This window comes from Rhineura floridana, chromosome 3, assembly GCF_030035675.1.
Source record: "Rhineura floridana isolate rRhiFlo1 chromosome 3, rRhiFlo1.hap2, whole genome shotgun sequence".
Taxonomy (NCBI): domain Eukaryota; kingdom Metazoa; phylum Chordata; class Lepidosauria; order Squamata; family Rhineuridae; genus Rhineura; species Rhineura floridana.
This window is the reverse complement of record NC_084482.1, coordinates 230,775,965-230,800,208: the sequence shown is the minus strand read 5'-3', so window position 1 is coordinate 230,800,208 and position 24,244 is coordinate 230,775,965. Positions and strand designations below refer to the sequence as shown.

The 24,244-nt window shown below is 47.0% G+C and overlaps 1 protein-coding gene across 1 annotated transcript; it reads left to right on the top strand.

Annotated features, from left to right (window-relative positions):
- LOC133379115 (zinc finger protein 883-like) lies at window positions 1-23,501 on the top strand (the record flags this gene model as incomplete). The annotated part of the gene is made up of 2 exons (XM_061613722.1): window positions 1-1,390; window positions 23,311-23,501. Coding segments are annotated over 2 exons (1,581 nt in total), but the record flags the coding sequence as incomplete, so codon positions are not given.
- Window positions 23,502-24,244: the final 743 nt, after the last annotated feature.

Genomic DNA, 24,244 nt, shown 5'->3' with positions numbered 1-24,244 from the left:
AAATGCTTGGAGTGTGGAAAGAGCTTCAGTCAGAGTGGCCACCTTACTTTGCATCACAGAACTCACACAGGAGACAAACCTTATCAATGCTTCGAGTGTGGAAAGAGCTTCAGTGACAGTAGCCACCTTACTTCGCATCAAAGAAGTCACACAGGAGACAAACCTTATCAATGCTTTGAGTGTGGAAAGAGCTTCAGTCAAAGTAGCCACCTTACCTTGCATCACAGAACTCATACAGGGGACAAACCTTATAAATGCTTCGAGTGTGGCAAGAGCTTCAGTCACAGTAGCTCCCTTACTTCGCATCAAAGAACTCACACAGGGGACAAACCTTATAAATGCTTTGAGTGTGGAAAGAGCTTCAGTCAGAGTAGCACCCTTACTTTGCATCAAAGAACTCACACAGGGGACAAACCTCATACATGCTTGGAATGTGGCAAGAGCTTCAGTCGCAGTGACACCCTTACTTTGCATCAAAGAAGTCACAGAGGAGACAAACCTTATCAATGCTTGGAGTGTGGAAAGAGCTTCAGTGAGAGATGCTCCCTTAAGGTGCATCAAAGAACTCACACAGGGGACAAACCTTATAAATGCTTCGAGTGTGGAAAGAGCTTCAGTCGGAGTAGCACCCTTACTTTGCATCAAAGAAGTCACACAGGAGACAAACCTTATACATGCTTGGAGTGTGGAAAGAGCTTCAGTCAGAGTGGCCACCTTATTTTGCATCAAAGAACTCACACAGGGGACAAACCTTATACATGCTTCGAGTGTGGAAAGAGCTTCAGTCAAAGTGGCCACCTTACTTTGCATCAAAGAACTCACACAGGAGACAAACCTTATAAATGCTTGGAGTGTGGAAAGAGCTTCAGTGAGAGATGCTCCCTTAAGGTGCATCAAAGAACTCACACAGGGGACAAACCTTATCAATGCTTGGAGTGTGGAAAGAGCTTCAGTGACAGTAGTGCCTTTAGTAAACATAAAAGAATTCACACAGGGGACAAACCTTATCAATGCTTGGAGTGTGGAAAGAGCTTCAGTGAGAGATGCTCCCTTAAGGTGCATCAAAGAACTCACACAGGGGACAAACCTTATCAATGCTTGGAGTGTGGAAAGAGCTTCAGTAACAGTAGTGCCTTTAGTAAACATAAAAGAACTCACACAGGGGACAAACCTTATCAATGCTTGGAGTGTGGAAAGAGCTTCAGTGAGAGATGCTCCCTTAAGGTGCATCAAAGAACTCACACAGGGGACAAACCTTATCAATGCTTCGAGTGTGGAAAGAGCTTCAGTCAGAGTTGCAGCCTTACTGTGCATCGAAGAAGTCACACAGAAGACAAACCTTATACATGCTTGGAGTGTGGAAAAACCTTCAGTCTCTATAGCACCCTTAGTAAACATCTAAGAATTCACACAGGGGACAAACCTTATCAATGCTTGGAGTGTGGAAAGAGCTTCAGTCAGAGTGGCCACCTTACTTCGCATCAAAGAACTCACACAGGGGACAAACCGTATAAATGCTTGGAGTGCGGGAAGAGCTTCAGTCACTATAGCACCCTTAGTAAACATGAAAGAATTCACACAGGGGACAAACCTTATCCGGCAAGGGACTGCTTCCGGTAAGACCTGTCTGCTTTTGCTCCTGTTTCTTTTAACCTTTTACTCAACTTTATGTTTTTTTAAATTTTTATATTTTAAACGGAATTTTAATTGATGAGATACTTGAGCGGAAGCTGATAACCTGGCAGTAAAGCCCCTTCCTTTTGCTGTGTTTTGATAGGTAAAAGAAAATACTGGACAGTCATCAATACATTTATAACAATTATATTAGCAGCATATGATAGATGACAATTCATGGAGATTAACCCATCCCAGGGACCTCAAAGGCCTGTTGGAATAGCCACGTCTTCAGGGCCTTGCGGAATACATCCAGGGAAGGGGCATGTCGAAGATCAAACGGGAGGGAGTTCCAGAGAGTGGGGGCCACCACAGAAAAAGCCCTCTCCCTAGTGCCCACCAACCTAGCTGTTTTGGTTGGTGGGATTGAGAGAAGGCCTTGCGTGGCTGATCTGGTCGGGCGGCATAATTGGTGGCGGTGGAGGCGCTCTTTCAGGTAAACTGGGCCGAAACCGTACAGGGTTTTAAAGGCTAATACCAACACCTTGAATCGGGCCCGGAAAACAACCGGCAGCCAGTGTAGATCAAATAACACCGGCGTAATGTGATCACGGCGGTGGCTGTTGGTAAGTAAGCGCGCCGCTGCATTCTGTATTAGTTGCAATTTCCGGGTCGTTTTCAAGGGTAACCCCACGTAGAGCGCATTACAGTAGTCCAGTCAAGAGGTGACCAGGGCATGTATCATGAGTGGGAGCTGTTGAATAGGGAGGTAGGGTTGCAGCCTACGTATAAGGTGTAGTTGATACCAAGCTGCCCGGCTCACGGCTGAAATCTGAGCCTCCATGGACAGCTTGGAATCAAGAACAACCCCGAGGCTGCGGATCTGGTCCTGTAGGGGCAACCTCACCCCACCAAACACCAGGTCAACATCTCCCAACCTTCCCTTGTCTCCCACAAGTAGTACCTCGGTCTTATCAGGGTTCAACTTCAACCTGTTCCTGCCCATCCATCCACTCACGGATTCCAGGCACTTGGACATGGTCTCCACAGCCCTCTCCGGTGAAGATTTAAATGAGAGATAGAGCTGAGTGTCATCCGCATATTGGTGACACTGCAGCCCAAATCTCCTGATGATCGCTCCCAGCGGCTTTACACAGATGTTAAATAGCATGGAAGAGAGGATAGAACCCTGTGGCACACCACAGTTGAGAGGCCAAGGGTCTGAAACCTCATCTCCAAATGCCACACATTGGTGCCTGTCTGAGAGAAAGGAATGGAACCACCGTAAACCCGTGCCTCCCAATCCCAAACTCTCTAGGCAATCCAACAGGATACCGTGGTCGATGGTATCAAAAGCCCCTGAGAGATCCAGGAGGACAAGAAAGGTGAATTCTCCCCTATCCAATGCCCTCCTCATATCATCTACCAGAGCGACCAAGGCTGTTTCAGTTCCATGTCCAGTCCTGAAACCCGACTGGTATGGATCTAGATAATCTGTTTCATCCAAGTGTGTCTGCAACTGATTTGGCACCACTCGCTCAATGACCTTGCCCAGGAATGGTAAATTCGAGATTGGGCAAAAGTTGTTTAAAATCTGGGGATCCAAGGAGGACTTCTTTAAGATGGGTTTTATAATAGCCTCCTTGAGGGCTAGTGGCATAACACCCTCTTGCAAGGATGCGTTAACCATTGCCTTGATCCCCTCACCCAATCTCTCATGAGGAGCCACGACTGGCAAGGGTCAAGTAGACAAGTGGTAGGTCTTACAGATGAGAGCACCTTGTCCACATCCTCAGAAGGAAGAGGCCGAAATCGATCCCATTTGACCGGTTTGCAACTGGCCAACTCTGTTTCATTTACTATGTCCACAGCGTACGGAATTGAGCTCCGTAAATGTTCGATTTTATCAGCAAAGTGCTTTGCCAATTTGTCACAGGAGGCCGTAGACTGTTCCAAGGGTTCCTGAGCAACTGGACCGACCAGGCTTTGGACCACCTGGAACAACCTCCTGGGACAGCACTCTGCTGAAGCCATAGTTATTCCCATATTTAAGAAAGGGATCAGAGAGGATCCTGCAAACTATAGACCAATCAGTCTTCTCTCTGTAATTGGCAAACTTTACGCCAGCTACTTGAAAGGGAGACTTTCTAAATGGCTAGAAGAGGAAAATATCCTGGGTTGGGAGCAGGCGGGTTTTAGGAAAGGTAGATCTGTGATTGATCATTGTATAATCTTAAATCATTTAGCTGAAAAATATAGGGATCGTTGGAGTAATGGCCTTTATGTTGCTTTTGTTGATTTAAAATCTGCATTCGATTCTATTCCTAGAGAGAAATTATGGGAAAAACTTGTAAATACCACAACTGACAAAAGACTACTCTTTCTAATTATCCGACTGCACCAGCACACCTCTTTCCGTGTCAGATGTGGCCGTAAGGGGGGTCTAACAAACTCCATTCCCACAACAAAAGGAGTTAGACAAGGCTGTATCTTAGCCCCTCTCCTATTTAACCTTTTCATGAATGATTTATCAACTAGGTGCCATTCGCCAGACTTTCATTCCCCCAAACTAGTGAGTCATCATTGCCCCCTATTGTTATATGCAGATGATGCCGCCCTACTATCCTTAACTAAAGTAGGTTTAAAACGTCTATTCCGAGCCTTTATGTTATTCTGCCAAGACAACGACCTGATTATAAACTTTTCCAAAACTAAAATTTTAGTTTTTTCTAAGCGCCCCTCAGTTTCTGAATGGATGATTAATACCCACCAAATTACTCAGGTTATGCAATTTAAGTACTTAGGCATCTTGTTTCATTCATCACTGTCTTGGGCTCCCCATATTCGTGCTGCTATTACAACTGCTTGGAACTCAGCAAAGGGCATTTTACGATACTTTTTCATTAAAGGAGGACAATATATCCCGGCAGCTCTACAGGTTTTTAGGTCTAAAATAATTCCCCAACTTTTATATGGAGTCCCATTATGGATCTCAGATGTGAGGCCCAATCTCGCTTGAGGCCCAAGCGTGGACTATAGCCCTAAATTACTGGACCAAATTGTCATTTGAGTATTCTGCAGGCTACCCTCCCCTTTTGTGGGAGGATCCCTTTTCCTCCCTATGGGCAAAAATGTTTTCTACTCAACTCGCAAAGATTGGTTTTTCCTTGGAGTATCTATCATCTCAAGATCCAGAGGCAGCCAAATATTCTATTCTGGCCCGGCTTAGAGATATAGATCTCCAACACTCAATTACGGCAGCTACTTCAATACTTTGGTTTGTCCTTTGAGCCGCTGATCCGTGCTCCTTACTTAGATTTTCTTACTGTCCCTAAATATCGTCTAGCCTTTACTAAGGCTAGATTTAACTGCTTGACTTCTGCACTATTAGAAGGGAGATATCGGGGCCTACCGTATGAAAATAGATTGTGCCCCTGCAATGCACCAGTCATTGAAACCCTTTCTCATGTTCTTTTTGAGTGTCCATTATACATTACTGAACGTCTTAAATTCTTAACTCGTATCACAAAAAAGTTTCCTTATAAGCCGCTCGACCTTCTACTTCTTCACCTTTTTTCAGCCTCAAATAGAGATTTTACTTTATCTGTTGCGATATTTATCTTTGCTGCCCAATCTATACGGGGGGAACTCTCCCCTCCTGACGGATCTGCTGCCTTTTTGTAATATTATAGTATTATTGTTATACCAGGATAGTTATTGTATTTTATTTGAATGTATTGGGTCTATGACTGTAATAATAAAGATTGATTGATTGATTGATTGATTGGAGTGTGGAAAGAGCTTCAGCCGGAGTAGTGCCTTTACTTTGCATCAAAGAACTCACACAGGGGACAAACCTTATCAATGCTTGGAGTGTGGAAAGAGCTTCAGCCGGAGTAGTGCCTTTACTTTGCATCAAAGAACTCACACAAGAGACAAACCTTATAAATGCTTGGAGTGTGGAAAGGGCTTCAGGTGTAGTAGCAAACTTTATTTGCATCACAGAATTCACACAGAGGACAAACCTTATAAATGCTTGGAGTGTGGAAAGGGCTTCAGTCAGGGTGGCCACCTTACTTTGCATCAAAGAGGTCACACAGAGGACAAACCTTATAAATGCTTGCAGTGTGAAAAGAGCTTCAGTCGGAGTGTCCACCTTACTTTGCATCACAGAACTCATACAGGGGACAAACCTTATAAATGTTTTGAGTGTGGAAAGAGCTTTAGTCAGAGTAGCACCCTTACTTTGCACCACAAAACTCACACGGGACAAACGTTACAAATGCTTGCAGTGTGGAAAGAGCTTCAGTGACAGTAGCCAACTTAGTTCGCATCTCAAAAGTCATATAAGAGACAAACCTTATAAATGCTTCAACTGTGGAAAAAGGTTCAGTTTGAGTAGCCACCTTACTTCGCATGTTAGGCTGACTGGTCTGTAGTTCCCCGGTTCCTCCTCCTTGCCATTTTTGAAGATAGGGACAACATTAGCTCTCCCCTCAGTCATCTGGCAGTTCACCGGTCCTCCACGATCTCACAAAGATAATAGACAGCGGTACTGAGAGTTCTTCAGCCAGTTCCTTCAATACTCTAGGATGCAGTTTATCGGGCCCTGGAGATTTGAACTCGTTCAAAGTGATTAGGTATTCCTTGACCATTTGTCTATCAACCTCAAGCTCCAATCCTGCCCCTTCTACTGCATGTTTCCCGGGAGAGTCATCGACCCTTTTTTGGGAGAAGATTGAGCTCTTCTGCCTTTTCTTTGTCATCTGTTATCATTTTGCCATCCTCATTGAGTAGCTGTGCCACCTTTTCTTTTCTCTGTCTTTTACTATGCTGACACCATCCCTGCAATTCCGTGAAACCTGCCTGTACTCTTCCTTTGTACTCTTCTGGCCTTCTTTCCACTTCCTGTCTGTGTCCTCTTTTGTTTCCAGGTAATCTCTAAGCTTTTGGTGAAGCCACATTGGCTTCTTCTGCTGTTTCCCCCATTTTTCCTTGTTGGAATTCCTTGCCATTGTGCTTTTAGAATTTCCGTTTTAGAAACTCCCACCCATCTTGGACTCCTTTTCTCATTAGGGTGGCTTGCCATGGCACGGTAGTGACAATTGTTCTGAGTTTATTAAAATCAGATTTCCTGAAGTCCAGGGTGCACATATGGATACTCTCAGCTTTTGCTTCTGTTAAAATCAAGAATTCAAGTATGGTGTGGTCACTTTCCTCCAGAGTTCCCGTAACTGCTACTTCATCCACCAAATCATCTCTATTGGTTAGAATCAAATCCAGGATAGCTGATCCTCTGGTTGCTCCCTCCACTTTCTGTAGGACGAAGTCATCTCCAACACAAGTCTCAGTGCTTGTAGCATTGAAAGACCTTTCATCAGAATGGCTACCTTCAGGCGCATCAAAGGATCTGTACAAGGGAAGAGATTTATCAATGCTTTGGAAAGTTTGTTGTTATGTACCTTCAAGTGACCCTATGTATCAGCGACCTCCGAGAGCATCAGTCGTGAACAGATCTTGTAAGTTCAGGTTTGTGGCTTCCTTTATGGAATCAATCCATCTCTTATTTGGCCTTCGTCTTTTTCTACTCCCTTCTGTTTTTCCCAGCATTATGGTCTTTTCTAGTGAATCAGGTCTTCTCATGATGTGCCCAAAGTATGATAACCTCAATTTCATCATTTTCGCTTCTAGTGATAGTTCTGGTTTAATTTGTTCTAACACCCAATTACTTTTGTTTTTCGGAGTCCATGGTTAAATAAAGTAGTTATTTCTTATTTTTAAAGCTTAAAGTCTCTGTCTGACTAATTTGTAGGGAAAGTGCAATCTTTAGCAAAGATTCAAATGCACAAAGCTCACTCAGACACTCAAATACCTAATTTTGCTACTCTGCAACAGATATTTTGGCTGCAAAGGGGAGGATCGCTCTGCCCTCGGCTGTCCTGCCCTGGGGGAGGGTCCTGGGGGCTTTTTAATAGGGCACCATTGGCAGTTACTTAAAAGCCACTTTGGAATGGTTTATATCCTGAACACCGAGATACAGCCTTGGTCGCTGTTGGAAATGGGGCAAGAGCAACTCCTGTTTTGTTCTTTTGTCTGTGTTCCAGAAGGGAGGTAGAGTTTGGGTCCTCCAGATGGAGAGGCTTGTTTACCTTTACCTGTGTTGCTCTGACTGACTTCCTTCCGGCGACTAGGATGTTACGTCTTTAATGAAGCTTACCTGCCCCTCCTCCTTCTGCCTTCCCACTTATTTATTTAATTTATTAGTCGCCCATCTGGCTGGTTGTCCAGTCACTTGGTGACGTACAGAATAAAAGCATACAGAAACATTAAAACAGTAAAATCTCAACCAATCATAATAAAGCCTAACCCAGCCCACTTTCTTCTCCGACTGTCCGAGAAAAAGGAGACACCTTTGTCTCTGCTCTCTTCCACCTTAGCTAGTTAGTTAGAACTAGGGATGCCTTTCTATCTACTATGTATTTCTATAAATAAAGTAGCTTTTATTTTGTTTCTTATTTTACTAAGTCTCAAGTCTCAGTGATCCTGATGCAGGCTAAAAGCTGGCACACTCGCATTTCAACATCTGCTGTTACTCTCTGCTGCCGTTGTGCTGCTTTAAGCAAATTAAGCACACAGCGCAACAAGGGTTGTGGGGCCCAGCAAACTAAGTGGAGTGCAAGGGCCCAGGGCCTGCAGGAGGAAGGAGACCATCGCCGTCCTGGGAAGGAGAGCCGTTGCTGCTGCCGTCTGCCAGCCTGCCTGCTTGCTTGCTGCTCCTGCCGCCGCTCGGCTACCACCGCCACCCTCCCTGTTGGACTTCTGCTTGGAAGGTGTCACATCTTGCAGGACCAATTGGTGGGGGGTGGGTTTTTTGGGTAGTTTTCTGGTGGTTTTAAGGGTGGGTGGCCTGCCTGAGTTGTGGAAGCCAGTGTCAGGGGCATGTGTCAATCAGAGGGGAGTGATGGGGGAGGGGGAGGCCAATATAGGCAGATGCTGGAGGAGTGCTAAGGGCAGGCCACGTCAGGTAAGAGGAACTAAGGAGAGATGCGTAATATCTGTCCCCTTTTCCGGGCCTGTCCAGAGCCGAAAGATAGCTGGGGGATGCTTGACTCCATACTCTGGCCTTCGACTGCTGCTGTGTAATGCCAGGTCTGTTGCCCAAAAAACAACCCTCATCCATGATACGATATTGGATGAGGGCGCAGACCTGGCATGTATTACGGAAACCTGATTACAGGCTGAAACGCGTTGGGCTTCTTTGAAAAATATTCTGCAATAAAACCAGTTTGGGCTTCTTTGAAAAAAATCTCGCAATAAAACCAGTTTTCTATAAAATACTTCAGCGTTCTGGTCTTTGACCCCCTTTTTTCTACATATTGAATTGGATGCTCACCACTCTTTATCTGCTCCTCTCTGTGAGACCAAGGTTGTTGACCGCATGTGCTGGAGGTTGGGCCCAAAGGGCAGTCTAGGGATTCTGCTGTTATACCGTCCACCCCACCGCACAACAGACTCCCTGGCTGAGGTGCTGGAGGTGGTCTCGGATGTGCATGCACAGTCCCCAAACTTGTTGGTATTGGGAGACTTCAATGTACATTCGGAGGTCATCCTCACAGGGGCGCCTCAGGACTTCATGGAAACCATGGCTTCCTGGGAGCTGCACCTTATTCCAACAGGGCCCACCCATGTAGCTGGTCATGCACTCGACCTTGTGTTTGTCTCGGGAGAGGCGGGGAGTGATCTGGAAATTGGGGGTACATCCATCACCCCCTTGTCATGGTCAGATCACTACTTGGTGAGGGTGGACTTCTTGGTGTCACAAACCCTCCATGGGGGTGGAGGACCCATTAGGATGGTCCTCCCCAGACTTCTGATGGATCCAGATGGGTTCCTGAATGCTCTTGGGGATTCTCTGGGGCATGTGCATGGCCACTCGTTTGGGACTCTGGTGGAGGGGTGGAATGCTACAATCACCGGAGCATTAGACCGGGTGGTTCTGAAACGCCCTCTCCCCCTGAATAGAGCTCAGACGGCACCATGTTATACTCCACGGTTGCAAACTCTGAGGCAGCAGGTGAGACGGCTAGAGCGCCGGTGGTGGAAATCTTGCTCTGATGACGATCAGACATGGGTTAGAGCAGCTGCAACAGCCTACCATGTGGCGATAAAGGCAGCAAGAAAGGATTTTTATGCTGCCTGTATTGCGTCCACAGAGTGCTGTCCCAGGAGGCTCTTCCAAGTGGTCCGGAGTTGCCCCGGAACCAACGGAACATGTTAAGATCTCCTGTGATGAGTTTGCAAAGCACTTTACAGATAAAATTGATCATATTCAGAGTGTTATTCCATGTGTTGTGGACACAGTGAGCGAGCCGGAGGTGGCCAGTGGTGCTCTGGTGGTGTGGGATCAGTTCCAGCTTCTTCCTTCTGATGAAGTGGACAAGGTGCTTTCAACCTTAAAGCCAACCACTTGCTTACTCGACCCTTGAACATCATGGCTCATTATGAGCTGCAAGGATACACTGGGCAAGGGGATCGAGGCAGTGGTAAATATGTCCCTGGAAGAGGGAGTTATGCCATCAGCCCTCAAGGAGGCAGTAATAAAACCAATTCTAAAGAAGCCCTCCTTGGATCCCCAAGATCTGAACAACTTTCACCCAGTCTCAAATCTGCCATTCCTGGGCAAGGCGGTTGAGCGGGTGGTGGCGAAGCAGTTGCAAGTGCATTTGGAGGAAGTGGATTATCTGGATCCATTTCAATCAGGCTTCAGCCCTGGACATGGGACTGAAATGGCCTTGGTCGCCTTGGTAGATGATATGAGGACAGCGCTGGATAGGGGCGAATGCACCTTCCTTGTCCTCCTGGATCTCTCAACGGCTTTCAATACTGTTGACCACGTTATCCTTCTGGACCACCTGGACAGGTTAGGCATAGGGGACACTGTATTGCAGTAGTTCCGTTCCTTCCTCTTTGGTAGGTACCAGACAGTGGAATTGGTGGATGAGGTTTCAGACCCTTGGCCTCTCACTTGTGGGGTGCCACAGGGCTCCATCCTCTCCCCGATGCTGTTCAACATCTATATAAAGCTGCTGGGGGCTATCATCAGGAGATTTGGGCTGCAGTGTCACCAGTATGCGGATGAAACACAGCTCTATCTGTCATTCAAATCTTCACCGAGGTTGGCTGTAGAAACCCTGTCCAAGTGCCTGGAGTCGGTGAGTGGCTGGATGGGAAGGAATAAGCTGAAGCTGAACCCTGACAAAACTGAGGTACTGTTTGTGGGAGACAAGGGAAGGCTGGGGGATGTGGACCTGGTGCTCAATGGGGTACGATTGCCCCTGAAAGACCAGGTCCGCAGCCTGGGGGTCATTCTTGACTCCCAGCTGTCCATGGAAGCTCAGGTCTCAGCTGTGAGCCGGGCGGCGCTGTATCAACTCCATCTGATACGGAGGCTGTGCCTCTACCTTCCCAACCATCTGCCATTTTAATGTTTTTAATTGTGGTAAACCACCCAGGGAGCATTGGCTATGGGGAGGTATATAAATGCAATAAATAAATAAATAAATTGGCCATAACAGCAACCACAACTGCATTGGACGTAACAGCAAAGATGTGTCACATACCCAAATACTCACACCATCACCCAAAGTGAACACCAGCCCCAAATGAACAAAATCAGACTCAGCTCCCACCTCCAGAGGATGTCTCGGTAATCCAGAAGGGCTCTTCATGAACCTTTACTTACTCTCAACAAGCAACATCCTGGAAGCCCCTTCCTTCTGGACAAAATAAACATTCTACTTCTCTTTGTTGCAAATTTGGGTAGAGACACAATTACTGTTGTGCCAGTTCCAGTGTGTCTACCTCTCTTTTCTCAGAATGGGGGCATATGATGCTTAATTTCTTTTTAAATTCAGCTTCAGGGAGATTTCACAACTGATTGGTAGACCAACCCCTTTCTGTTCCAGGTGCGGCCAATGGAAAAGCTTTGCTGCAGGCTCAGGCAGAGACGGTGATTGGCTGCTTTGCTGTGGGATGTCCTGAAAGTTCTGAAGGAAGCAGTGGGGAAGGAAGCTGTGTCCAGCCGAGGGCAGAGTCTCTTCAATATGCAGGCAGAAACATCATTCTGGCTGTTTTAAAGTGACTCATGGGCCCACAGCCTTAGCCCCATGTTCTTCCTCGTAATCCAAATGATAACTAGCCAGATATACTAAAGGCACTTTGCCTTTATAAACCTCTTGGACACTTTCCTTCCAAATCTGTTTCAATCCCAGGTTGGCTGCTGGGGGTGGCAGCTTGGAAGGGGTGGGTCTCACCACCTCCCTCTTTATCAAAAAATTTCTTTCCCTTTTTGGCTACTTCTTGTTGTTGTTATGTGCCTCCAAGTCGACTATGAATCGGTGACCTCCAAGAGCATCTGTCATAAACCACCCTGTTCAGAACTTGTAAGTTCAGGTCTGTGGCTTCCTTTATGGAATCAATCCATCTCTTGTTTGGCTTTCCACTTTTTCTACTCCCTGCTGTTTTTCCCATAACTAGCCAAATATACTAAAGCCCCTTTGCCTTTATAAACCTCTTGGACACTCTCCTTCCACATCTGTTTCGGTCCCAGGTTGGCTGCTGGGGGTGGTGGCTCGGAAGGGGTGGGTCTTACCACCTCCCTCTCTATCAGTCTCAAAATATTTTCTTTCTTTTTTTGGCCACCTATTCCTATTTTTTGGCCAAATGCTGCAAGTCTGGAGCTCCCACTTTCTGCATTATTGTGGGGTGGGGGGCAGGAACCCACAGATGTCTCCCCAGACACTGAGGATGAGCCCAGTTTCCAGGGACAGACCTCGTCCCCCCTTCTCTGCTGACTCTATCTGCTCACGGCAGGCAATTTGTTAATTAGATTCGCCTTAAGAACATCATTAAACCTCTTTTGCTGTGCACCGATATTCCGTTTTCCATCCTTAAGTTGGGAGTAAAGTAGCTGCTTTGGAAGACCTCCCTCTTCATCAGATTCAAAATCTTTTTCTTTCTTTTTTTGGCCACCTATTCCTGGCCAAATGCTACAAGTCTGCAGCTCCCACTTTTTGCATTATTGTGGGGCTGGGTGGGGGGCAGGAATCCACAGCCATCTCCCCAGACACTGTGGATGAGCCGAGTTTCCGGGGACAGACCTCGTCCCCCCTTCTCTGCTGACTGTCTGTTGTTATTTGTGAATTGCTCTATAAATATCCAGCTATTTTACGACAACTAACAGCCCTCCGACTGTGGGCTACCCCTGACCCACCTCAATCTAGCGGCAAATTCACAGCCTTGACATGGTTTCTTCTGAGTTGTACCAATAAAGTTTTTTACAACCACCCTCTGTTGTCTTGAAACAGTTTTCTTCCCTAAAAGTCAATTTAACTATACGCTGTGTGAAGAACTTTCTTTTCTCTCTCCTGAATCTCCCAACATCCAGCATCTTTCCATGTCCATGAGTTCTAGTGCCATGAGAGGTACTGAAAACTCAGCAGAGTTGGCCCCTGCCTTATTTCTGTGCATGTGTATTGTCATGGTAGGCACCACCACAGAAAAGGCCCTGCCGTGTTTGTCACCAGATGAACTGCCGCAGACTGTGGCACAACCAGGAGGGCCTCATCCTGAAATCTCCACTTTGTGGGGTTTGGTTATTATTATGACCCTGCGAGCAGCCATTGATATAGACATGTCATCGGAGAGAAGAACCACCCACTAGCAGCATCTCAGTCTTGTCTGGATTGAGCCTCAGTTTATTAGCCCTCATCAAGTCCATTGTTGCAGCCAGGCACTGGTTCAGCACATTGGAAGGGATTTTGGCTGCATCCTCTGCCTGCCTGCCTGCCTCCAAAGTAGCTGCAGGGCAGTGGTGCCCGGGAGTGGCCTTGGTGGAGCGGAGGAGCCCCCTTGGAACCTCAGCAAATGAGGAAGCACCCTGGCGATGACCAGCCTGTTGTTGGGTGAAACTCCCTGGGCGGGAGCCTCACCAGGAGATGGAGAGAAATCTGGAGGATGGGGGGATTTAATGGGGAGAGATATATGAGGGGGTGGGCTGCAGGGGAAAGGGTGCCCATTGGGTCTGGCCTCTTATCCAAGGGCAGCTCCATCAGGGAAGGGGATTCCACTCTGGGGGGTCTCCCCAGTCACCAGCTCCGTGCATTGGGCAGCAGGAGCTGGGAGGCGGTTCACTTGCTGTTATTTTTCCGGGGGGGGGAGCTCCTCCTTCGGTTCCCAACTTCAAACAAGATGCCTCTTTTGGAGGGCGCAGGGCCCCCCCAGCTGACTGTGATTCTCCTCTGGCAACTGGAGGAGGAGGGGGGCAGTAAAGCCCAGTGACACAGTGGGGGGATCTGACTCCTTCTTGGGGAGGGGGCTGTTCCTGAAGGTGCCTCAGGTCTCAATACGACCCCCACAATGTTCTTTTTCTAAGACACAGCAGAGGAAGGTGGAGGGACGATGTGTGTTGAGGGTCCCCCGGGGTCGGAGAATTGGAAAAGGGTCCTGGGTCGCAGTCTTGTGTGTCTGTGGGGTGGGGGTGCTCTTCTCTGGTGTGCAGCAACCCCACAGCTGCCAGAGAGTTGCTCCTTACTTGCTCCAACAGCCCCCCAAGTCACTTAGCATGGAGTGGAACAACCCCCCCCAAATACTCTTACTCTTTACAGATCTTTTATTGCATCAGGTGTTCAGGGTGGTAACATAATTATCAACACAAAATAAAAGAAGAAATGCATCAGAACAAGACATGACCCCCCCCCGCAGATCCGGGAACGGCAGAGAGATCAGAGAGAAATCTCGATTTTGCCCCTTTACTCCACAAGTGCCTGAGCAAGACATTCTTGGGACACTCCTACCTGGCAACCGATGACTCCACCTCAGATTGGAGCCCCATTGGTTCCTGCCCAATCCCCAGGGTGAAGAGGCAGAGTTTGGGCAGATGTTCTCCCGGGGCTGAGCAGCGTAAGTCCCACTCCACAGTCGGCTGTGGGGCAGAGGAGAGGGAAGGGGAGATAGGATGGGGAGCTCTTCCACAGTGGACGTGGGGGTCCTCCTGGGGATCGCGGCGGTGCTGGTCTCTGTGATGTTCCTATATATTAGTGTATATATGGTAAGTGCTGGTTGTTTAGAGTATACGTGGTAAGTAGTGAAAGAGGAGGGGGAGTGAATGGGCAATAGAATGCTTGATGATTGGCTGAATGTTTAAAATGGCTGACAGTATAAATGAAAGGATGACAGGTAAATCTGGGTGAATGTGAGGTGGTGAATTGTGGAATCTGGGGGGAGAAGAGAAAGAGTGGGTTGCTTGGTGGGGTTTAGAGAGTTGTTTACCAGGAGAGAGTGGAGAAGGAGGGAGGTGGAGTTCGGATTAGTATTGAGTAAAACCATATGCTTGTTTGTGACCTTACCCATGGGACTAAGGAACTCACCAAGTTCATTTCAGAGGCTAATCAATACTGTGTTGCGAGGCATGTCAGATTTTGCAGTGGCCTATATCGATGACGTGGCCATTTTTAGCAAGTCAGTGCCTGAGCATGTCCAACACCTGACAACAGTATTGGAGGCCTTAAGAAAAGCAGGCCTCACAATAAAAGCTAAGAAATGCCAGTTTGGACTAAAGGAAGTAATCTATTTAGGACATAAGGTGGGGAGTGGGATAATCACCCCCTTATGGAGCAAGGTGGAGGCAATACAAGCGTGGCCGATCCCCTTAACCAAAAAACAAGTAAGGGCATTTCTGGGTGTGGCTGGATTTTATAGGAAGTTTGTGAGAAATTTTGGGGAAATAGCAACCCCCTTGCATGAATTAACAAAGAAGAAGTGTTCTGAGCATGTGGTATGGACGGATGAATGTCAGAAGGCTTTTGATCTACTGAAGCAAGCCTTGTGCCAAGGACCCATATTAATAGCACCAGACTATGAGAAACCATTCATCGTGGCTACAGATGCGTCGGACCTGGCGCTGGGAGTCGTCTTGCTGCAGGAGAGAGAAGGCACCAGACATCCAGTGGCATACCTGAGTCGCAAGCTGACGCCGAGGGAGAAAAACTATTCGTCGGTCCAGAAGGAGTGCCTAGCGGTCGTGTGGGGACTGAACAAGTTGCGCCCATACGTGTGGGGACGAAGATTCACAGTGACTACGGATCATCGGGCCTTGTTATGGTTGCAGACTATGAAAAACCATAACACTATGCTGCAGAGGTGGTCCTGGGCCCTACAGGACTATCAAGTGGACTTCCAGTTCATAAAAGGCTAGGACAATGTACTGGCCGATAGACTTTCCAGGCAAGTGGCTGGGACTGCAGTGATGTGACCAGACAGAGGAACAAAGAAAGACATTTTCCCCATAGAGACTTTTATTTGTTAACGCGACGTATAAATCCTGGAACAGGAATAATACTCTGCTGTTGTTTAAGGGGGGGGGAAATGTGATGTTCCTATATTAATGTATATATGGTAAGTGTTGTTGTTTTAGAAGATACATGGTAAGTGGAGTGAAAGAGGAGGGGGAGTGAATGGGCAGTAGAATGCGAGATGATTGGCTGAGTGTTTAAAATGGCTGAATGTATAAAAGGAAGAGTGTGAGTGGAATCGGGGGGGGAGAAGAGAACTGAGTGGGTTGCTTGGTGGCGTTTAGAGAGTTGTTTGCCAGGAGAGAGTGGAGAAGGAGGGAGGTGGAGTTCGGATTAGTACTGAGTAAAACCATATGCTTATGTGCCTTAAGAAGAAATCTTGTTAATCTTGTTAGCTTTGTTATCTGTAATAAATACTTAATTTGGTTTACCAAAGGCCTGATCCTTGGCTGGGGTTTCACAGACCAGAAGGGGGGGTAAGGTAATGACCAAGGCTGAAGGGGAACTGTAACAAATGGTGGCAGCGGTGAAGAGAATAACAATACCAGTATTCAGAGTCTCTGGGAATACTAGTATTGGGACGTGACTAGTGGTTGCCTAGCAGGGGGATCTGTTGAGATCTGTGCTAGAGCGGATAGGTAAACCATAAGAGAGAGCGGTCCGGACTGGTGGAGTCCCTGGTGGTGCCTAGTGACAGGCAGTAGCCATGCGCAGGTAGGAACCTGACAGGGAGAGCCACGGAAGGACGCATCACATGTAGTGGCAGTAGCGGTGGGATACGAACAACAGAGAATCCAGATACGAATACTAGAGAATCCAGAACAGTGGTGTGGCAAACAGAAATAACAAAACAAGATTTCTTGTGAGAGTGACTGGCAAAGAGTGTGTGGCAAAGAGTGAGTGAACTCAAACACCATGGCTGAATACATAAAAATGAAAAGAGAGGAGCTGGTGAAGAAGTGCATAACATTCAATTTACCTCACGAGGGTAAAGGGGTAGATGAATTGAGGGTAGCACTTATAGGATTTGCTACTGCCCAGCAAAAACAACCTGTCAGGGAAGAGACCCCAGAAGGATATTTAAGCAATCCCGCTTATATAGAGTACTTGAGAGAGAAGTTAAGATGGGAGGCTGAGGAAAAAGACAAGCAGAGGGAGTTGGAAGCTGAGAGATTGAAGATGGAAGCTGAGAGATTGAGGATGGAAGGTGCAGAGAAGGAAAAACAGAGGGAGTTGGAAATTGAGAGAATGAGATTGGGGTTTGAGGAGAGGGAGAAGCAACGAGCATTGGATGCTAAATTACAAGTAGAAAAGTTAAAATTTGATAGAGAGAAATTTCACTCTGAGGAGACAAGGAAAGACAGAGATGGAGCAAAAATAAAAATTACTCCAAAGGACTTTGCTGTCTATGAGCCTGGTCAAGATCCTCAAATTTACCTCAGCACCTTTGAAAAAGCAGCTCAGTTGTGGGGGCTACCTGAAGATAAATACATGCAGTATTTATCAAACCTGATTAAAGGGGAATTGGCTGAGGTATACCAATATTTCCCCTCTGACAGGCCCGTCACCTATGCTGAATTCAAAGAAGCAGTGTTTAAAAGATTCAGACTGGGGCCTGATTATTTTAGAAAGCTTTTCAGAAACTGCCAGATACAGACAGGGAGGTCTTTTGTGGAACTGGGAGCAAAGTTGATGGATATATTTGGAAAGTGGATGAGTAGTGCCAAAGCTCAGTCAGTGGAACAGGTGAAAAGCCTCATGATACTGGATCAATTATACCATCAGTTACCACCAGAAATAAGGCTCCTGGTCAAAGACCGTTCCCCTACATCTGTGCAGGAGGCTGCAGAGATGGTGGATCACTTCGCCTCCAATAGAACTGGCTGGGTGGGGAAAACATCAAGAGAGTTTAAACCCAGACCATATAGTGCTGGCAGAAGGGATGTGGTACCACAGCGAGTGAGTCCTCCATTAAAATCTGAAGGGCACAGGACACCCCAGAGTGGATCTGTGTACCCTAAAAGTGAGGAGAAATTATGCTACAAATGTGGTAGACCGGGGCACCTACGTTTTCAATGTGAGGTTGCCAACCCCATTAGTAATCCTGCTCAGACAAGGGCAGTGAAAACAGAGCCCAAGGCTTTAGAAGCAGCGAAAAAGGTTCGGTTTTGCCAGATAAACTGGACAGAAGTAACAGACCTTGATTCAAGTCTGAGAGAGGAAGTGAGTGTACAAGGGGCAACTTATTCGGCATTGCTTGACACTGGTGCCGCTCAGACGTTACTGAGGCCAGATTTAATAAAATCTGAAGAAATATTACCTCAGGAAACAGTGACTATCCAAGGAGTGAGGGGTCAACCAGAGAGTTTGCCTGTGGCCCTAGTGAAAATGGAATGGAGAGGCCGAAAGGGCCAATATAAAGTTGGTATTAATGCCCAGCAACAAGAACCAGTAATACTGGGAAGAGATGTTATGGGGGCACAGGGGAAAATATATGTAGTGACCAGACAGCAAATTGGCAGAGAAAAAGAAGCCATATTAAGGGGGGCTGAAACAAACAGGGTGGAATCTGTTAACCAGCCTCAGGTCACCATAGCAACCACTAGCAGGCCTGCTGAAGAAGACAAACTGTATCAAGTGGTCTCTGGGGAAGAAGCAGATCAATTCAGGGAAGAGCTGCATAAAGATATAAGTCTGAAGCAGATAAAGGAACCAGCGCTGACCCAACAGATTCCTTTCACTGACAAACTGAGGAATCAAGTTGTGTGTGAAAATGGGATTTTATATAGACTGTGGATGCCCGCTGAGAGAAAGGATGAATGTGAACCAGTGAAGCAATTGATAGTACCTAGCAAATACAGAACCAGATTGCTAGAGGTAGCCCACGATGTCCCATGTGCAGGACATCTGGGAATAAAAAAGACCAAGAGGAGATTGGCTGCACATTATTATTGGCCAAATATCTCCAAGGATGTAAAACAACATTGTCTATCTTGTGGAATATGCCAAAAGGTGGGAAAGAGTGGAGTAAAGACCAAGGCACCCTTAAAGCCCCTTCCTATAATTGGACAACCCTTTTATAGAGTGGGAATAGATTTGGTGGGCCCTTTTTCCAAACCCACAAGACATGGCAAGAAATATCTAGTGGTGGTGGTGGATTTTGCCACCAGGTACCCAGACGCAGAAGCACTGAGATCTGTAGAAGCCCCTGTAGTGGCAGAGGCTTTATTAAAAATCTTTATGAGGCTGGGTTTCCCTCATGAAGTGCTGACAGATCAAGGCAGTGTATTCATGGGAGAAGTGATGCAATGTATGTGGAAATGTTGTGGTCTAAAACATCTAAAGACCACTACTTACCATCCCGCCACTAATGGGCTAACTGAGAGATTCAATGGAGTTTTGAAGGGCATGATAAGAAGCTATGTTCAAGATCACCCACAAGACTGGGATGAACGTTTGGGATGCTTCTTATTTGCATACAGAGAAGTCCCTCAGGAGTCAACAGGCTTCTCACCCTTTGAACTCATGTTCACTAGAAAAGTGAGGGGACCTTTGGAACTGCTAAAAAATTCATGGGAAGGAACTCTGGGAGAGTACAAAACTTCTGTAGTAGATTTTGTATTGGAATTCCGCAATAAATTAACATCAATGATGGAAGTAGTGAAAGAGAATTTGAGTCATGCACAGGAGAAGCAAAGTTACTGGTATGACAGAACAGCCAGAGAACGTGTGTATGATGTGGGAGATATGGTTATGGCGTTCATACTCAGGAAACATGACAAATTACAAGCTAACTGGGAAGGACCATATACCATCAGAGAAAGGCTTGACACAGTGACATATGTAATCACCACAGACCAATTCAACAAAAGCAAAGTGGTTCATGTAAATATGTTAAAGCCTTACCATACCAGGGATGCAAAGGTGTTGCAAATTACCTTATTCCCTGAGGGAAGTGGGCCTGAACTTCCAGATTTGGTACAGGAAAGCAAAGACAAAGGAGGGGTAGATCAAGTGGAATGGTCAGAGGAGGTGAAGGAGGAAGTAAAAGAGGAGATTCTGAGAGTTTTGAAAACCTATAGGAATCTCTTTAGCAACAAACCTGGCCGAACCAGTATAGTTATACATTCCATTGATACTGGAGATCATGCCCCAATCAGATCTGTTCCGTACCGTGTGAATGGGAAAGTTTTGAATGAGATCAAAAAGGAGGTGGAAGATATGCTGGAATTAGGAGTGATCAGGGAATCCATCAGTCCCTGGGCCTCAAGTATTGTCCTGGTTCCGAAAAAAGATGGAATGACAAGGTTTTGCATTGATTATCGGCTAATCAATAAAATTACTGTCCCAGATGCGTATCCTATGCCTAGGGTAGACGCAATGTTAGAGTTATTGGGGGCAGCAACCATTATCTCTACACTAGATCTCTGTAAAGGATTTTGGCAAATGGAACTAGACGAGCAATCCAGAGCCAAAACTGCCTTCAGTACACCAGATGGGTTATATGAGTTTGTGACCTTACCCATGGGACTAAGGAACTCACCAAGTTCATTTCAGAGGCTAATCAATACTGTATTGCGAGGCATGTCAGATTTTGCAGTGGCCTATATCGATGACGTGGCCATTTTTAGCAAGTCGGTCCTGAGCATGTCCAACACCTGACAACAGTATTGGAGGCCTTAAGAAAAGCAGGCCTCACAATAAAAGCTAAGAAATGCCAGTTTGGACTAAAGGAAGTAATCTATTTAGGACATAAGGTGGGGAGTGGGAAAATCACCCCCTTATGGAGCAAGGTGGAGGCAATACAAGCGTGGCCGATCCCCTTAACCAAAAAACAAGTAAGGGCATTTCTGGGTGTAGCTGGATTTTATAGGAAGTTTGTGAGAAATTTTGGGGAAATAGCAACCCCCTTGTATGAATTAACAAAGAAGAAGTGTTCTGAGCGTGTGGTATGGACGGATCAATGTCAGAAGGCTTTTGATCTACTGAAGCAAGCCTTGTGCCAAGGACCCATATTAATAACACCAGACTATGAGAAACCATTCATCGTGGCTACAGATGCGTCGGACCTGGCGCTGGGAGTCGTCTTGCTACAGGAGAGAGAAGGCACCAGACATCCAGTGGCGTACCTGAGTCGCAAGCTGACGCCGAGGGAGAAAAACTATTCGTCGGTCCAGAAGGAGTGCCTAGCGGTCGTGTGGGGACTGAACAAGTTGCGCCCCTACGTGTGGGGACGAAGATTCACAGTGACTACGGATCATCGGGCCTTGTTATGGTTGCAGACTATGAAAAACCATAACACTATGCTGCAGAGGTGGTCCTGGGCCCTACAGGACTATCAAGTGGACTTCCAGTTCATCAAAGGCAAGGACAATGTACTGGCCGATGGACTTTCCAGGCAAGTGGCTGGGACTGCAGTGACGTGACCAGACAGAGGAACAAAGAAAGACATTTCCCCCATAGAGACTTTTATTTAACACGACGTATAAATCCTGGAACAGGAATAATACTCTGCCGTTGTTTAAGGGGGGGGAAATATGATGTTCCTATATATTAGTGTATATATGGTAAGTGCTGGTTGTTTAGAGTATACATGGTAAGTAGTGAAAGAGGAGGGGGAGTGAATGGGCAATAGAATGCTTGATGATTGGCTGAATGTTTAAAATGGCTGACAGTATAAATGAAAGGATGACAGGTAAATCTGGGTGAATGTGAGGTGGTGAATTGTGGAATCTGGAGGGAGAAGAGAAAGAGTGGATTGCTTGGTGGGGTTTAGAGAGTTGTTTACCAGGAGGGAGGTGGAGTTCGGATTAGTATTGAGTAAAACCATATGCTTATGTGCCTTAAGAAGAAATCTTGTTAATCTTGTTAGCTTTGTTATCTGTAATAAATACTTAATTTGGTTTACCAAAGGCCTGATCCTTGGCTGGGGTTTCACAGACCAGAAGGGAGGGTAAGGTAATGACCAAGGCTGAAGGGGAACTGTAACAAATGGTGGCAGCGGGGAAGAGAATAACAATACCAGTATTCAGAGTCTCTGGGAATACTAGTATTGGGACGTTACTGGTGGTTGCCTAGCAGGGGGATCTGTTGAGATCTGTGCTAGAGCGGATAGGTAAACCATAAGAGAGTGCGGTCCGGACTGGTGGAGTCCCTGGTGGTGCCTAGAGACAGGCAGTAGCCACGCGCAGGTAGGAACCTGACAGGGAGAACCAGGGAGGGACGCATCACAGTCTCCCCTCCAGAGGTGCAAGGGCATAGAGCAGCCTCCAGGTGAGCAGAGATCCCCCCAAACATCAGTGGGGCAGCAGCAAAGGGGTATTCTGCTGGGGTGAGAAGAGGAAAAATGGGAGCAGCATCCTCCCCCCAGTCAGAAATAGTAGCTCAGGCTTTTCTGGGGTGGGAAGGAGAGTTATTTGTTTGCTCATTTATAGCAATTAATTTATATCTTTGTGTTCAGGATATAAATCCTTCCAAAGCGGCTTTCAAGTAATCCCCAATGTTACCCTATTAAAAAAACCAGGAACCTCCCCCAGGACAGGACAGAGAAGGGCAGAGCAATCCGCAAATTAGTCAGACAGAGACTTTCAGCTTTGAAAATAAGAAATAACTACTTTATTTAACCATGGACTGCAAAAAAGACAAATAATTGGGTGTTAGATCAAATTAAACCAGAAATGTCACTAGAAGCTAAAATGATGAAACGGAGGTTATCATACTTCGGACACATCATGAGAAGACAGGATTCACTAGAAAAGACAATAATGCTGGGAAAAACAGAAGGGAGTAGAAAAAGATGAAGGCCAAATGAGAGATGGATTGATTCTATAAAGGAAGCCACAGACCTGACCTTACCAGATCTGACCAGGGGGGTTCATGACAGATGCTCTTGGAGGTCACCGATTGATAGGGTCGCCATAAGGTGAGAGAAGGTGAGAGAAACCCAGCAGAACCAGCTTCTGGATTTTCAAGCGCCATCCTGTGCCACTGCAGTCCAGAGCCCTGAGAAGGAGCTGCTTTGCTGCCAGGTGTGGAGACTCAGGCATTACCGTCCTTGCCCTAGAGGTCCACTGAGGATGTGGAAACCTGCAAAGCTGAGCTTTGTCACAGAGAAAGTAAGAAGGAGCCAAAGAACATCAGAAGCGCCCGGCTGCTGGACCAGGCCAACGTTGTGACTTGTAGCCATGGGCAGCCTTTATCCTCTGTGAAGTTGCCCAGACCCCGTTTAAAGCCACCCAAGTTGTTGGCCGTCACTGCCTCACATGGGAGCAAACGCCCTAGTCTAACTTTGGGCTGTATGAAGAAGGACTTTCCGGGCTCCCCACGTGGCCTCCCCTGACCCCAGGGACAAGGGGAAGCAGAGCTGGGCGAATTCAGCATACCGCTGGGACTGAGCGTCAGATCCCCTGGGGACCTCCCTGCAGCCGCTTCGTAATGGGTGCTGGAAAGCAAGGGGCCCAGATGGAGGCCAGAGTGACACCACCACTGAAACGCCTTGGGGTCGAACAGAAGCCTCCCCTCAATGCCACCATCTGAAACCAGCCCTGCAAGCCAGAGCGGAATGACTGTTCATCACTGAGCATTTGACCCTCCCCGCAGGGCCTGAAATTCCCCATCCCTGCACTAAAGACTAACCATCAGTCCTTATGGGGTTCAGTAGATCCTTTGTTGCTTTAACGAACAGTTTAGTACCCCCCCCCGGCGGGGAGACTCAGTGCACGAGACACCAGATCTAGGAGAGACATGCCAAACAGATCAGCCAGGATTACACAGCTGGAAGAAAAGCAAAGGAAACACCAAAGAGGGGGCCATTTCCCTTCTGTCCCCCAAAAAGGAGACATGAAAGGCGGAGGACGTGTGGGGCTCTGGAGGGGGCAGGTGAGCAGGGAAAGTGGCTTTGTCTCTGCAAAGGGCCTTCTCCATCCCCTCCCTCGCCTCCAAAAGTCTGCATCTTCAGAGCCAGGACAGGCCGACACTGGGGGGGGGGGAGGTGCTTCTCCTCCACATCAGGGGATCTCGAGGGAGCAGTGAAGTCTACCTGATGAGTGCTGGAGGCAGAGAGAGAGAGAGAGAGAGAGAGAGAGAGAAAGAGAGAGAGAGAGAGAGAGGAACCCATCAATTAGGGGGTGAGGAAGGAGGACAATCCCTGCCAGGCTTCAGGGCACTTCCTGTTGGAAGGGGGGCAAGAGCAACTCCTGGTTTGTTCTTTTGCTTGTGCTCCTGAGGGGAGATAGAGTTGGGGTCCTCCAGATGGATAGGCTTGATTACCTTTACCTGGG